Source organism: Anthonomus grandis, chromosome 10 (assembly GCF_022605725.1).
Source record: "Anthonomus grandis grandis chromosome 10, icAntGran1.3, whole genome shotgun sequence".
Classification (NCBI taxonomy): Eukaryota; Metazoa; Arthropoda; class Insecta; order Coleoptera; family Curculionidae; genus Anthonomus; species Anthonomus grandis.
The window spans coordinates 4,414,179-4,428,531 of NC_065555.1; the positions used below are offsets into that span (position 1 = coordinate 4,414,179).

Sequence of the window (14,353 nt, forward strand, 5' to 3'; positions counted from 1 at the left end):
AATAATGTGCTATTTAAAAAAATAAAGTAAATCCCAAAATTAATGGTTTAAGTATAAAAGTATAATTTAATATAAATATTTAAGTATAAAACAAAATGCAGTATCATTATTCTCAGAATATTATTTTCTATCGAAATACGTAATAATATATCAGGTGTCCCAGTTAAAATAAGAAAGTTAGTGTCACGTCCGATTAAAAGACTGGAAGTGACGAAAAACAACTGAATATGTCAAAAGATGCTCTTCTAACAATTCCATCGGTATTCCAAATTTCATTTGTTTATCTTAAAGAGTAAAATAGTTATTAAGTGTTCACTTTTTTCCTGTGTCACCTGGTCTATGCCTAAACAATGAAACTTTATCAGGTTTCTCAGCAATAAGGGCCTTCACACAATTTAGTCATAAATTTACTTATCATTTATACATTTAAAAAGAAAAATGATATCAAAGCCACCCCCTCAGAAACAAATAACACAATACTAATTTGGGTTTCTAGCTTGCTTATGCGCATGACCTACTATCTCTCTTTCTTTTTTTTTTAAACTAACAACGGGTCTTTGTCTTTCCATTATCGTCCACCATAGCAAACGTATGACCGCCGAACAGTGTCTGGAACACGATTGGTTAAAACGCAAACAGAGGCCACTCTTCACGACGACGATGGGCGTGACCAAAGACAACTTGCGACAGTTCGTCGAGCGTTGGAACGAACACCCGAACTCGCCGTACGTATTCGAGGTGACCGACGAGGGTGATAGTTTAGATTCGGAGGGGCGCAGTTTGAGCATGAGCGGGGGTTCGCCGAGTCCGTGCGGCAGTTTGGCCTCCAGTCCCGGAAACGACAGTATCTTCCTAAACAATAACAATCTTACGGTCGATACTAGTAATAACGAGTTATTCATGCCTCCGAAGTCCTTAATGGTGCCCTCGGATCACTTGAGACGAGCCTCTGATAGCACTTGTTTCGTTAAGAACTCGGATATAAGCGAGAGAATCAATTTGGCCGAGGAAATTCGGTTGTTGAGCGATCGCCTGTTTAAGCTGTCCAATATCGATGTCGGTTTAAGTAACGGGGAAGCCGTGGGGGAATCGGAGAAATATTTACCGAAAGACCATCCGCAGAGCCCCGCGTGCGCCATCCCGTGGCGTAAAACGAAAAATAAAATCAACCCCAACACGAGTAGAGATGTACCGTTGACGTGCCGATCGATTTATAAACGTGCCGACGAAGAGGCGTTTTTAAGCTCGTATAAAAGGCCTCCGTCGGACGCGAACGGCACGAAGGATCTACTGCTACGGCTGCTACAGAACTGGGACAAATCGAAAACGGGCAGTAGATCGGTCACGAGGCACGGATCGGTTTCCGAATGGACCGAGGACGACACCTTGGGCCAGAGGTCGATCAGTTCGTTGAACAGTTTCTTTCAAAGTAGGGCGAGCAATAAAAAAGTCACCGCTTTCCATTTGAATCAGTCTTAACGAGAAGGTAAAATTATGTCCTAGTTTGGGATTCGCTGAAGTGTTATGTTAAGATGGTTTTTTACCGATTGTGCCTTAAGAGCAAACGTACGGGGTGTCCGTTTTAAGGGAGAGCGCGCTAAAAAGTCAATTTGGGGAGTGCCAGGTGCGTTAGGCAGGCTATTGAAACACCCATTAAAAACTAAAATCATTAACACAAGAAAAATGTTTTCATGTTTTTTTATTACAAACAAAAATACAGATAAACTTGGCAAACAAAACTAGACATGTCAAAATTAATTGAATTTAGGTATCTAAATAGCTGTTAACATAATATTTTCACAAAAAAACTAAGCAAAGCAACGTTCCTACATTCTAAGTGTACCGTAAAATGGAGTGAATAGAAACAGTTTCGGACCTTTCCTACTCTGTTGCTAACATGGTAGTCACCTTTTTAACAACAAAAAAAAGGAATCTACAGGTCTCGACTTGTAGATCAAAAAGCGCACAATATTTTTTTTTTTTAATAGTAGTTTTACCACAAAAAAAATAAAAACGCTTCTTTCCTATTCACCCTTAATGTGGGGTGAATAGAAACACCCATTTAAATTGGTCAAATTTGCTATTCCACCCACACGAGGGCGAATAGGAACACCTGAAAAAAAAATTTAAATTGATAAAAAAATATAAATACACAAAAAAAAATGATAAAAACACCAATTTTACAAAAAAAAAATATTTATTTCTATAAAAATATAACATTAAACATATTATTTAAATTAAACAACTCTGATGCCAATTAAATTTTAAAATGTCTTTTCTTAACGTGGATGCTTTTATCTCGTCATGAACTGGGAAAACCTCTCCAACAACCTGGCTAAAATGAAAGGTGGAAATATCCGGAAACTTCTGGAAATCCATAAATATATCCTGTCGAGTGTTTGGTGGGGCGACTTCTTAAGAAAGTGGCTTTAATGTCATTTTCTGTAATATTAATCCGATAAAATATTTATTTCTTTGTCTATTTCGATATTTTGTTGGAAAACACACCAGAAGCCAAGTTCCTTTATCTATCTATTAAATCAAGCGAAATAGGAGAATCGCATCGGAACAATTTACCCTCAAAGCAGACTGATGCTGATGAATTATTTGTATCCAACTTATTCTTGGACTTATCGGTGAAACTTGGTAGTTAAGTGTCCATTTCTGAGTCTGCATCTGAAGAAGGATCTTGATCTTTTTCCATTTCAGAGTCTTCACTTAAAGAATGATCTTAAGCTTATGCCATTATTGGCATGAAATTACTAAGAAGCAAATTCATTTCCGGGTCTGAATCTTCATCTAAGGTTTCCATACGTCTTTCCAAATCATAATCCTCCTAACCGTCTTTATCCAACGTGCTTTCAAAATATGCACTTGTAACGCTTTTGCCAGCAGGAACTTGAATTTTACGACGTCGACTCTTCACATTTTGACCATCGCCACATCTCATTGTTCTTAGAAGGTTTACCAAAGAGTTATTAAGTTCTTCTTCAATGTTCTGATTCTCATCATTTGTCTCGTCAAGATTTTGCTGCGGAAGGCGTCCCAATACGTGATCCCTATCTAGTGGAAAAATTCCACACTTTCTAAACCCATATTGTATTAGGCTCAATAGCCTTTGACAAGTCATTTAGCAAGAAAGGGAATCTGTCCTTTGGAACCGTGCAATGCTTTGAACCAGCCCCCATTTTCCATTTTTCAAGGATCTGTCGCCAAGCTGTTTTAAGAGGCCGGAAAAAATGCCACGTCCAGAGGCTGGGTCAGATGAGTAGAGTTAGCCGGGAGGAAGATAAATGAAATATTATTTTCTTCGCAAAGAGATACCATACTTAATTACAAATGTAAACTCAGATTATTGCCAATTAAGTACTTCTTTCCCGGTAGATCTTTTACTGCAGGTATGACAGTTCTCTCTACCCAATCTGAGAAGGAAATCGCATCAAACCAACCTGATGGACTTCTATTAAATCTGACGTCCTTTAGTCCTCCAACTGTCCAAGATTTTTAGCTTTGTAAACCATCGTATGGTGGAAACAATTTTCCATTAGCTGAACAGCGTACATAATAGAAACGGCTGACTTCGACGTATTGCAAATACGTTCTGCATAGCGACAGCCCCTTTTCAAGATTACTTTCTTTCTACCTGGATCGTCAATTAAATTTGTTTCGTCGTAATTTATTATTAAATTGTCAAAATAAGCATTGATAGTATTGGGAGAAACAGCAGCTCTTGAGCGCTTGATGTTTTGGCAAATTTTAGATCTTAATTCATTTTTGTGACGTTTTAAGAAAGAATAGACAAAGTGTCTGCCAGAGATATTATCTTTAAATCTCGTTATTGTTTTACCTCTACTGTCTAGGTAATTTTTTATCACCATCCTGACGTCCAAATGGTCAAGTGGATACCCCCAATCGGAACAAACTATTAGTTGATGGACTAAAATATCTTCGTCTTGTTTGGTTAGGACTGTTTGTCCTCCATGATGCTTTAGACTTCGGTTTTTGTAGTGCCGATAAAGCACAGAATAATGATTGTTGTATGTTTCGTGAGCCACTCTATAACTCATCCCGTTGTCAATTGAAGCAAGGGCTATTTTTAAGTTTTTTCATCAATTTTCTTATATGTTTTACCTCGAGGGTCTGGTTTATAAACGCGAGGCATTTTCCTGCAAAAGAAAAAACAATTATGGGGTGGATAGAAACAGCGTGTTTCTATTCACCCCAAGATTACTTAAAAGTGACGTTATGTATAATATTACATCATAGCAAAAAAAAAAAAGCAAGACAAGCAATTTCTGAAATAGGCAATCTAAACCAGACACCTTACTTTAACCAAAAACTCAATGTCTTACCTGTTTTTCGTTAACCACTGAATAAAGTTTTGCTAGTGATGAAAAAAGCACATTTGTGTGTCCACTCCGACGGGTGGTTGGTACTGCAATCAGGGCTGCCAACATAAAACATCTTTGGCCTGTTAAAGTAGTTATGGCGACATCTGTTGACCGTTTGAGAACAAATTTGAAGCGTTGGGAGTTTAATTCCGATGTTGATTTTTTTTTTAAAGAAGTTTCCCGTTTTTGTTGCTATTCACCCCATTTCACGGTATAAAAGCATAAGGATTCCGAACAAATCACTTGAAAGTATTTCAGTTAATATGTCAGCAATTTGTTGCTTAGTAGATATACACTATTGCCTATATACAGTGTATTCCTAATGAAAGGTACAAATCCGTTTAAAATTCAGGTGTTTTTTTTTCTTCTTTGATTTTTCGGACACGTCGATTAGCATTTGCTCGTTTTTTGCAATAAAAATTTTTTATACAGGGTACCTAAAGCAGTAACTATAGGCATTAACATTAATTTTTTTTAATGGAACACCCTACATGTTACAATTTTACGATATAGTCCGATGCGATCCATATGCTTAAAGTCGGCGGTTTGTCAAATCAAATCAAAATATGCTTTATTGTCATAAGAGATAATCTTGTCGACAAAGCTGTATGGGAAGAATGGCATTATCTATAATTGCAACCAACAATTTTTTAACCCTTTTCCTAAAGACTCTGTTTCTTTGCACTTTTTTAATATCCGCTGGAAGATGATTAAAAAATTTTTTACCAACAAATATAAATGACCTTTTTATTAGTGAAGTTGAGGGTACAGGCAAAATCACATCATTAGCCCTTCTGCTGCTATAATGGTGCCTATCTCCAACATTGAGATCTCTATACTTTTTGTGAATTAAGCACACCGTTTCCAGTATAAATAAAGAAGGCAACGTAAGGATTTTGCGAGTAATAAAAAGTTCTCTACATGAATCTCTTATACCTACTTTGCAAATATATCTGATAGCCCTCTTTTGCAAGATAACAACACTCATAAATAATTGATTGGTACACGCACCCCAAAAACACAAACCATACCTCAGATGTGGCTCAATCAGTGCAAAATAGGCATTCCTGGCCATACCAAACTCTACTTCTCTTGTTATGATTTTAAGGGCATAACAATTAGACGCCAACTTGTTGCACTATAATCTGATATGACTTTCAAACTTCAATTGTTGTCAAGACTTATTGCCAAGAACTTATTCTCATTTAAATCAATGTTTCTAAGGCAAACTCTGCTCAGACTGCATTTAAATTTCATGACATTTGTTTTAAGAACATTTAAAGTTAGCTTGTTGCAGTCACACCATTTTTTAATTTTGGCTAAATCCCTATTTACCGTATTATTTAGATTTTCAACACTAACATCATGCCAAAGTACCGTTGCATCATCTGCAAATTGAATAAATATACCTTGTAGGTATATCAAGTTTTTGCCATATCGTCAGTGATGTGACAATACCTTCTATCTCTCTTAGATATAATTTTACAGGAAACAAAAAAAAAATTTTATCGTCATGATAATTTTATATTAATATTTTTTTTGGCAAATGTAGTGTTGAAAAAGGAAATAAAAGCTAAAAGATAATAAATTTTTATTTATTTATTTTTTGTTTTTTTTTATAATTAAGATAGGAGATATTGGGGTTAAATGGATGGAAGTTAGGAGGTATGAAATAGACACATTATTTCAAAACTACGACAATAAAACTAAATTTGTAGAAGAAAATAGGTATATTTATTATAAAAATTTCTTCAAAACGGTTTTGTTAACTTAAGCTAAATTTACACTTAATTGTAGAACATATCAAACTAATTATCGTTGTTATAAGGAAGATTATCATAATAAGACCAGCAGTCTTTTGGAATAACACTTTTCAATGCTTGTAAGTGTAACCACTTTTTTTTCTTGACTGGTAATTGAGACGTATGGGCTTGGGGGTATATTATATCAGAACCTATAAGTTTTTTTCTGATAGGCAGCGACTTCCATTCCTTTCCAAAATCTAATTTGATCTGTAAATCATCATCTGAGTATTTTATCCGAATATGAATCCACTTCCATTTGTGAATGACCTTTTTCTAGAAACTTTTGCATTATGGTTACGTTATGAACAGTTGAGAAGCTAAGAAGGGCGTTAGACATGACTACATTCCGGTTTTGAAATGTACAGCCGTCGCTGTAGATTATAATAGGAAGATTCAAATTCAAACAGTTTGCTCTGATATAATCTAACAAACAAGCTACAAAAGTAGAAGCATTTAGGTTTGTGTCAATTTCTGTAAACCAGTAACAAGACACTTTATGATTTTCAACATTATATACAGTGAAATTATGATAGGATAACTTGGTTTTGAAATAAATGGAGGTGGCATTTAGATAAGGAGCTACTTTTACGGCCTGTAAATCCATTGTTAATAGAATGCATTTCTTTTCTTTAGTTTTTTTAATGTCGTTTTCTTTCTCTTTTTGGTCGATGGGAAATTTCCATTTATCTTCTGGCACATTTTTATGCTCATACTGTATGCAAATATCACATCGATCCTTCTTCGGGGTAAACAAACACAAATTTTTTTCCTTAAATATTTTTTCGAAAACGTACCTTTCCAACGGTGTAACATTTTCTTCTTGACATTTCTCTGAGTATTTATCAAATAGCTGCTTCATTGATGTAAAATGTTAGTATTAAAATGTATAAAATGTAAAATCTTAGTATTTTTTCTTACGTAATGGGATGGTTGTTTGGGTAATTCTTCAAAAAAAATACTTAAGTACTCATTCTGTTCTTTAAACTGCTTAACACGATAATTTCTATTTTTTCTTTTCTCATTCTGTTGTTGCTTCTCTTCTCGCATACTATTTATACTTTGTTTTACCCAAGTTTGCACTGTAAAAAGTCGAAGGCCCAAAGTGCTTACGAAGAACTGCCTGCACACGGGTAGTTTTTTTGTCCATTGCTCAGAGTGTAACTGAAACTTCCTTCTCTACGAGATATTTCATTTAGAGTAGCAGTTTTTTTTTTAGTTTCCGCCCTTGATACATGCGAATAAACGTAGATTTTTTTTGATCCCAACTTAATGAAGACCAGAAATGTTTAAAAAGTTCATTCCTTTTTTCCTCGAAAAAGGCGTCACATTGTCTTTTAAAAGATTTTCTACAGAAAAGTGAATTACAGGCTCCTCCCATGTTCCTTTCAGGTCTCATGCTATCTTGTTTAACAGTCCCATCTCTGCTCCTGCTGTATCCTAAATATTCCTTTCCCTTTTCACGCAATTTTTCATTTCGGTTCTTCTTCCACTCTGCTTGGATAGCTTTCTTCTTTCTTTTACGACCTTCTTCCATATTTCCATACATAGGCTGCAACTGAACCTCATTCCGCTCACCGATTCCCTGTCATTCCTCAGAAGCACTGGAACTGGTTTCTTCTTCAGCTATTTCCGGCTCATAAACCGATCCACTAGAAGAGCTCCTTGCAGACTCACTGTTTTCATCTACATTTTTCTTAAAATCACAAGATATACCCGAAGTGGAAGGAATCGCAATTGCTTCACTTTCAGATCTCAAATCCATTGATATTATATTCTCACTTATGTGGGGAAGCCTTTCGTTGGTATCATCCGGATCATCTGAGGTCTGGTTATCAAGCATACATTGATCAGAATTTTGATTATCGGTTTGAATATTTCCACAAAAATGTCCTGATAACTGATCTTCGAAAACAATCGGAATTTGATCTATATTGATTGCGAAGTTATTTTCTTCTTTAAAAAGCTCTTGTACATGAACTTTTTGTACAGAAGGCTCTTGCATGGTAGTGTCTTGTACGGGAAGCTCTTGCACAGAAAGATCTTCTATCGGAAGTTGTTGCATGAGAATCTTATTATGATCCGGAAACTCTGGTACGGGTATCATATTATTTTGCGTAGTTTTGAAAACTAGGTTTAAAATTTTTAGCGTACGTGAACTCGTGTTGTAGATAGTCTGAAAAAAAACCTATTTACCGTTTATATTAATTAATAGTTTTTTTAATACCTCCTATCTTCCTAACTAACCATTGAAAAAACAATAGAAAGTAAGAAAATTTTATAAAAAAATAAATTAGAAAATATCTTAAAACAATGATTTTTAAAAACGGGCACTTGTATTTTATAAGAGTAATGGAATAATCTTTAAAAAAATCTGAAAAATTAAAATGTAACCTAACCTTAACATAAACAGTAATTACTTACCGGCTTTTTTTCTCGAAAACAGGGCAATCTTAAGATTGAGATAGTTAAAACAACTTAACAGAAATATTATCTCGAAAACACCTTACTATTTTTCTCTATTATCTTATAAATTAACATTATTTATTATAAAAAACTGCAAGTTCAGCAAACGATCTGCTCGAGCCTATACACGCAACAAGATACCGCCTATTTGTTGTATAATAAAAAGCGCTATAGGAGGTATTGTTTTTAGGCAGGGACTTAAAAACAGTGCAGTTTTTGGAAGATAGGATGTATTGTCACATCACTGACGATATCATTCAGAAACAAAATGGGACCCAACAAGTCAAACATGACTTCATAGACTAATGAAACATACGACATTAAAAAATAAAAATGTATACAATATTAATTGCAACTGATGTTTAACTGGTTGTCCATTTACTTCAATGCGTTTTCGAAGTCGGTAAATAACTTCCAATTGCACATTGCGAATCGATTGGTTTAATCTCTTATCGAATTCTTTGCTTTAAATCATCAACACAATTTGGTCTATAGGCATAGAGTTTGGACTTTAAATAGCCCCATAAGAAAAAATCTAAAGGGGTTATATCCGGCGAAGTTGGTGGCCACTTAATCGGTCCTCTGTGTCCAATCCATCTGTTAGAAAAAGTTGCATCAAGAAATTATCGAACGGCGATGGCGAAGTGAGGAGGAAATAAGAAAAAGTAAAATAATAATTTAAATATCGAAAATAATAAGGCCTATACTTACTTTCTAAGAAATCCTATCAAAATGTAATGTTGGTACTTGAATAGTTTGTACTTGAGACAGCCTGTAAGCAAAATTTTTATTGCAAAGGACGCACTGAGTGAAATGGACAACAAATTAAATATTAGTTGCAAAAACACATAACGTCAACTTTGACAGGCACACGGTCAGTAACAAAACTAGACATGTCAAAATTAACCTAAAAAAGTGCTGCATTCACAAAGAGTTGAATTGTTATTCCAATATTATTAAACTAGAAAAAGGTGCTCGTTTGTTTGCTTAACGTACCTTCAGGCAGACTTGATTTGAAACACCCTGTATGTGAAAAAAAACAAGGTTATGTAATTGTAAGACACTTAAGCCGACAATTCCGGTTCTATGGAGGGTCTGAAAGCGACAATATGAACTAAACTGGCTGTTTTTTTAGGTACTTATTTTTATTGACTGAATGCGTTTTTTTTTGTTATTTTTCTTTCTGTAAATATCAGGTTATTTCTGATATTCATCTCCATATGTAATTCTCTATTGTCCTGTCGTGTGAAATAACACCGTTTAGGGACCATACACGCATATAATACTGTTTATGTCCACATATATGTTAAAAAAAATATATTTATTTATTTTATGTTGCGTAATAAATATGTGTAAAAAAAAAAATCATTTTTGTGTCATTTCATTTCCGAGGCCAGAAACACGTTTCAAGGTAGGTATTGTGTGCTTAAAGGCTGTAACTCGCTAGTTTGCTATTGTGATCGTTATATACAGTGAGTTAAGAGTACTTAAACCTTAGGCGCCATCTATTGAGCAATCATAAATAACTGCATAAACAGTTGGCAACACTTTGACAAACATTGGGGCCTAAAAAGAAGAGGAAGCCAATAACTTATTACCCTGTTGTCAAATTTCAAAAATATTCTTAACGCCCTGTATATAATAACTGAATATGGTAAGTACCTGTCTAGTAACGTAAGCAATCAATAAATAAACAACTGTCTGAATTATTGTTGGTCTATACGGGGAACGTCGTTTTTCTAGCACGAGAATGACGTCACAAGGGGCCCTAGAGCACCCGTGGCTGCGCGCAGATACGGTACACTCGGAACAGGCCTTAAGCACCTCGAAGCTGAAGCGTTACGTCATCAAGCGCAGGTGGATTAAAGCCGTAAATACGATAATCGCCTTGAAAAGGATGGGCGCGAAAATCGACGCCGAAATGATTCATAATAACGGTAAAGAGAACTAGGTCTCGCGTGTGTCTTATTATGTACTAAATGCTATATATTTATATAGAGAACTTGAGTTAGTTGTACAATATTTGTACCGAAACGATTTGACTAATCAACTGTGTGTTTATTGTGTCTTCAAATATAATAAACTATTTAATGTGAATCTTTTGATGATCCTTAATGTGGCTCTCGTGTTTTTATTTACACGTCAGCTTATACACCATTTTTCCTTCCTTTATATAAAATAATTTTGTCTTCACGTCAGCGGGAAAAATCAAAGAAAGCAAATAACTGACGTGAAGACAGATTTATATGAAAATTAATTTGGTTACACGTCAGCCCAACAATAAAAAAGAGATGACATGCGACAATTTGTTATTTCTCTCTTTTTCATAATCCAAGGCGTTTACTACGTAGCACCATTAAATTTTTTGACAAGTAACAAATCTGACAGATCAATACCAACACACAAAATAATTCTGAACTGATGTAAAGAAAAAATATTTAGATTTTTCATGGAGCATGCACAATAAGGCTCTTACTACTTAACAACTGTCGCCTTAAAGATTGCGTTAGGGGCTGCCTCGAATAGGATACAGTACAATTTTTTTCCGCTAACGTGAAGACAAAATTATATGAAAGCTGATTTCCTTACACGTCAGCCGAACAATCAAAGAGAGATGAAATACGACACCAATATGTTTTCTCTCTCTTTCTCTTAAGCCTCAAGGCGTTTGCTGACGTGAAGACAGATTTTTATGAAAATTAATTTGATTACACGTCAGCCAAACAATAAAAAAGAGATAACATGCGACAATTTGTTATTTCTCTCTTTTTCATAATCCAAGGCCTTTGCTACGTACAACATTAAATTTTTTGACAAGTAACAAATCTGACAGATAAATATAAGCACTAAATAATTTTGTCTCACGTCAGCGGAAAAAATTCAAAAAAGAAAGCCAACAACTGATGCAAAGCACAAATATTTAGCCTTTTCATGTAGCATCTACATACACAAAAAGGCTCCTACTACTTAACCACATTGAGGACTGCCTCAAAATAAAACACTCAAATATGTTTTCTTGGCTAACAAAGCATTTATTTTTTTCCGCTAACGTGAAGACAAAATTATATGAAAGCTCATTTCCTTACACGTCAGCCGAACAATCAAAGAGAGATGAAATACGACACCAATATGTTTTCTCTCTCTTTCTCTTAAGCCTCAAGGCGTTTGCTGACGTGAAGACAGATTTTTATGAAAATTAATTAATATACACGTCCGCCGAACAATCAAAGAGAGATAACTATACGCAACCATATGTTATCTCTCTCATTCCCATAATCCAAGGCGTCTGCTACGTAGCATCCTTCCCTTCATTTAATTTTTTTGACAGGTGACAACTGACAAACCCACAGTGAGCCAAAAAACAACACAAAATTATGTTAAAAACACTTTTTCAACATTCAAGATTATTTAAACGAATTACTCCGTTTACCACTTCCGCGATGGCAAAAAGTAAATTCGAATACGTGAGAAACTTTGAAACCGAAGACAGTTTATTGCCAAACTGTTGGATAGTGGTGAGAATAGACGGGAAGGCCTTCCATAAGTTTTCCAAAAAGCACAATTTTGAAAAACCTAATGATCCCAGGGCGTTAAATTTGATGAATAAAGCCGCCTCGGTGGTGCTGGAGGACTATAAAGACGTTTTAATCGCTTATGGACAAAGCGACGAGTACTCTTTTGTGCTTCGGAAAGACACAACTTTATACAACAGACGAGGCACCAAAATGATGTCTTACATCAATAGTTTGTTCAGTTCCGCTTATGTTTATTATTGGAAAGACTACTTTAAAGAGCAAAAACTTAAATATCCTCCCTCATTTGACTCTAGAGTGGTTTTGTATCCGTCTGACCAAAATTTGAGAGACTATTTAAGTTGGAGGCAAGCAGACTGCCATATTAATAACTTGTATAATACCACTTTTTGGAATTTAGTACTTAGGGGCGGCTTGAGTAATAGTGAAGCCGAACAGAGACTTTGCGGCACACTTTCCGGTGATAAAAATGAAATTTTGTTTAGTGAGTTTGGGATTAACTATAATAATGAACCTTTGATGTATAAAAAGGGGACAATTTTGCTTAGGAAGAAAATTAGACATCCAAAAACTGGTAAAAATAGACTTGTGGTGATCCCTTTGCATGAAGATTTAATTCAAGACGATTTTTGGACTAGAAATAATGAAATTTTAGATATAAAGTCTTGTGGCTTACATGAGTTTGGTAACTGTGACATTCCCCTTTTAGTGTTAAGCCAGTTTCATAACTTAAGTTTAAACGAAAGACGTGATAATCTGGAGAATGTAACTGATGATAAAAAATGTGAAATAGGAAATTGAATAAATTTTTTTTTACATTTAGGATTTTACCTTTTTGGCCAAGTTTTTTTGTTCATGGTCCCACTGGTTTCCATCATTAGGTAGTATTACATAATTATAAAATAGGAAGTACATGCGTAGGTATTTTATTTTATTTATTCAATATCACATTCGTATTTACTTTTTCTCCTAAAATAAAATTACAATAATTTATCAAAAAAAATTATAACCTCAAAAACACGTCTACATGGTTGCCTACCGACTTATGCAATTAATCTGTCATTAGTGTCATCTGTCACTTATGTTTGTAACCTCAAAATAACATGTCCAAATAGGGGGTAAAAAATCGATTTTTATGATAAAAAGAGCACTAAAAGTCCGAAAAAACTGTGAATTCGCATCGTTTAGCCGTCAAGACTATCTCTACGAACAAAATTAATCGTCGTTTACCAATTTAGTAACGCCAAAACAAGTGTTCTTTTGGCATTACAAAGTCACAGGGTCAAAGCGTAGTCCTGCTTAAAATAGGTGTTTTTTTGCAAAAACCACCGTAAGAACCACAAAACTCCATTAGACAGACAACAGGTAAGTTCAAATTGCCTGAAAAACAATTAATTTCAGCTTATGATGCAACAAACATAAGTCATCAATTTTTAGCCCCCAATCGTCCCTTTTTGCCACAATGGAAGAATACACAAGAGAACCGTGCCCCTGGAGAATCGTGGACGACTGTGGGGGCGCCTTCACAATGGGTCTGATCGGCGGCGGAGTCTTCCAAAGCATCAAAGGGTTCAGAAATGCACCTTCAGGCATAAATAGGCGCCTCGTAAGCATTCAATATGCCCAATGGTTCAGCTTAATTAATAAATTTGAAAAATTGTAGATCGGATCTGTCACTGCAATAAAACAAAGATCCCCAATCATAGCCGGTAACTTTGCAGTATGGGGCGGTATGTTTTCGACCATCGATTGTGCCTTGATCCATGTGAGAAAGAAGGAAGACCCGTGGAATTCGATTATCAGTGGGGCGGCTACTGGGGGGATTTTGGCCGCTAGAAACGGTCTGCCTGCTATGGCTGGAAGTGCTTTTATTGGTAAGTCTCCTTAAGTGAGTATTTAATTGTGGTTAATATGTCTTTTTTTTTTTTAGGGGGTGTACTTCTAGCATTAATCGAAGGCGTAGGAATTCTATTTACCAGATTGAGTGCGGAACAGTTTCAGCCTCAGTTGCCCCCGATGGAGGATCCTTCTCAGCTGGGGCAAAATCAGCCTCCACCCGGATATCAGTACCAATGAACTGTTGGTTAGGGAACTTTGTTTCTTTAGATTGTTATATTTGAATAAATCTTGTGATAAATGCGCTCAGTGAGTTTTTATTTTG

The 14,353-nt window shown here is 35.3% G+C and overlaps 3 protein-coding genes across 6 annotated transcripts in view; all 3 read left to right on the forward strand.

Moving 5' to 3' along the window:
• LOC126740885 (myosin light chain kinase, smooth muscle-like) overlaps positions 1 to 10,547 on the forward strand; it is a 33,388-nt gene extending 22,841 nt beyond the window's left edge. For 2 of the 3 annotated variants that reach the window (XM_050447053.1, XM_050447051.1), the window contains exon 7: positions 585 to 10,024. In XM_050447053.1, the coding sequence (XP_050303010.1) occupies positions 585 to 1,479 (895 nt within the window). In that variant the 3' untranslated portion in view covers positions 1,480 to 10,024. Of the gene's footprint in view, positions 1 to 584; positions 10,025 to 10,402 lie in introns of those variants that run through there. The other variant, XM_050447052.1, reaches the window with a different exon arrangement.
• Positions 10,548 to 11,995: 1,448 nt separating this feature from the next.
• On the forward strand, positions 11,996 to 13,010 carry LOC126741194 (probable tRNA(His) guanylyltransferase). The gene has a single exon (XM_050447545.1). It carries the CDS (start codon positions 12,034 to 12,036, stop codon positions 12,991 to 12,993), a length of 960 nt encoding a protein of 319 aa, XP_050303502.1. The 5' UTR covers positions 11,996 to 12,033; the 3' UTR covers positions 12,994 to 13,010.
• Positions 13,011 to 13,251: 241 nt separating this feature from the next.
• LOC126741195 (mitochondrial import inner membrane translocase subunit Tim17-B) lies at positions 13,252 to 14,333 on the forward strand. 2 transcript variants are annotated; one of them, XM_050447547.1, is made up of 4 exons: positions 13,252 to 13,557; positions 13,616 to 13,798; positions 13,856 to 14,066; positions 14,123 to 14,333. In XM_050447547.1, exons 2-4 carry the CDS (start codon positions 13,655 to 13,657, stop codon positions 14,266 to 14,268), a joined length of 501 nt encoding a protein of 166 aa, XP_050303504.1. In that variant the 5' UTR covers positions 13,252 to 13,557; positions 13,616 to 13,654; the 3' UTR covers positions 14,269 to 14,333. The 2 variants fall into 2 exon arrangements, with proteins under 2 accessions (XP_050303504.1, XP_050303503.1); XM_050447546.1 differs by having other exon boundaries at positions 13,259 to 13,557; positions 13,630 to 13,798.
• The last annotated feature ends 20 nt before the right edge of the window (positions 14,334 to 14,353 follow it).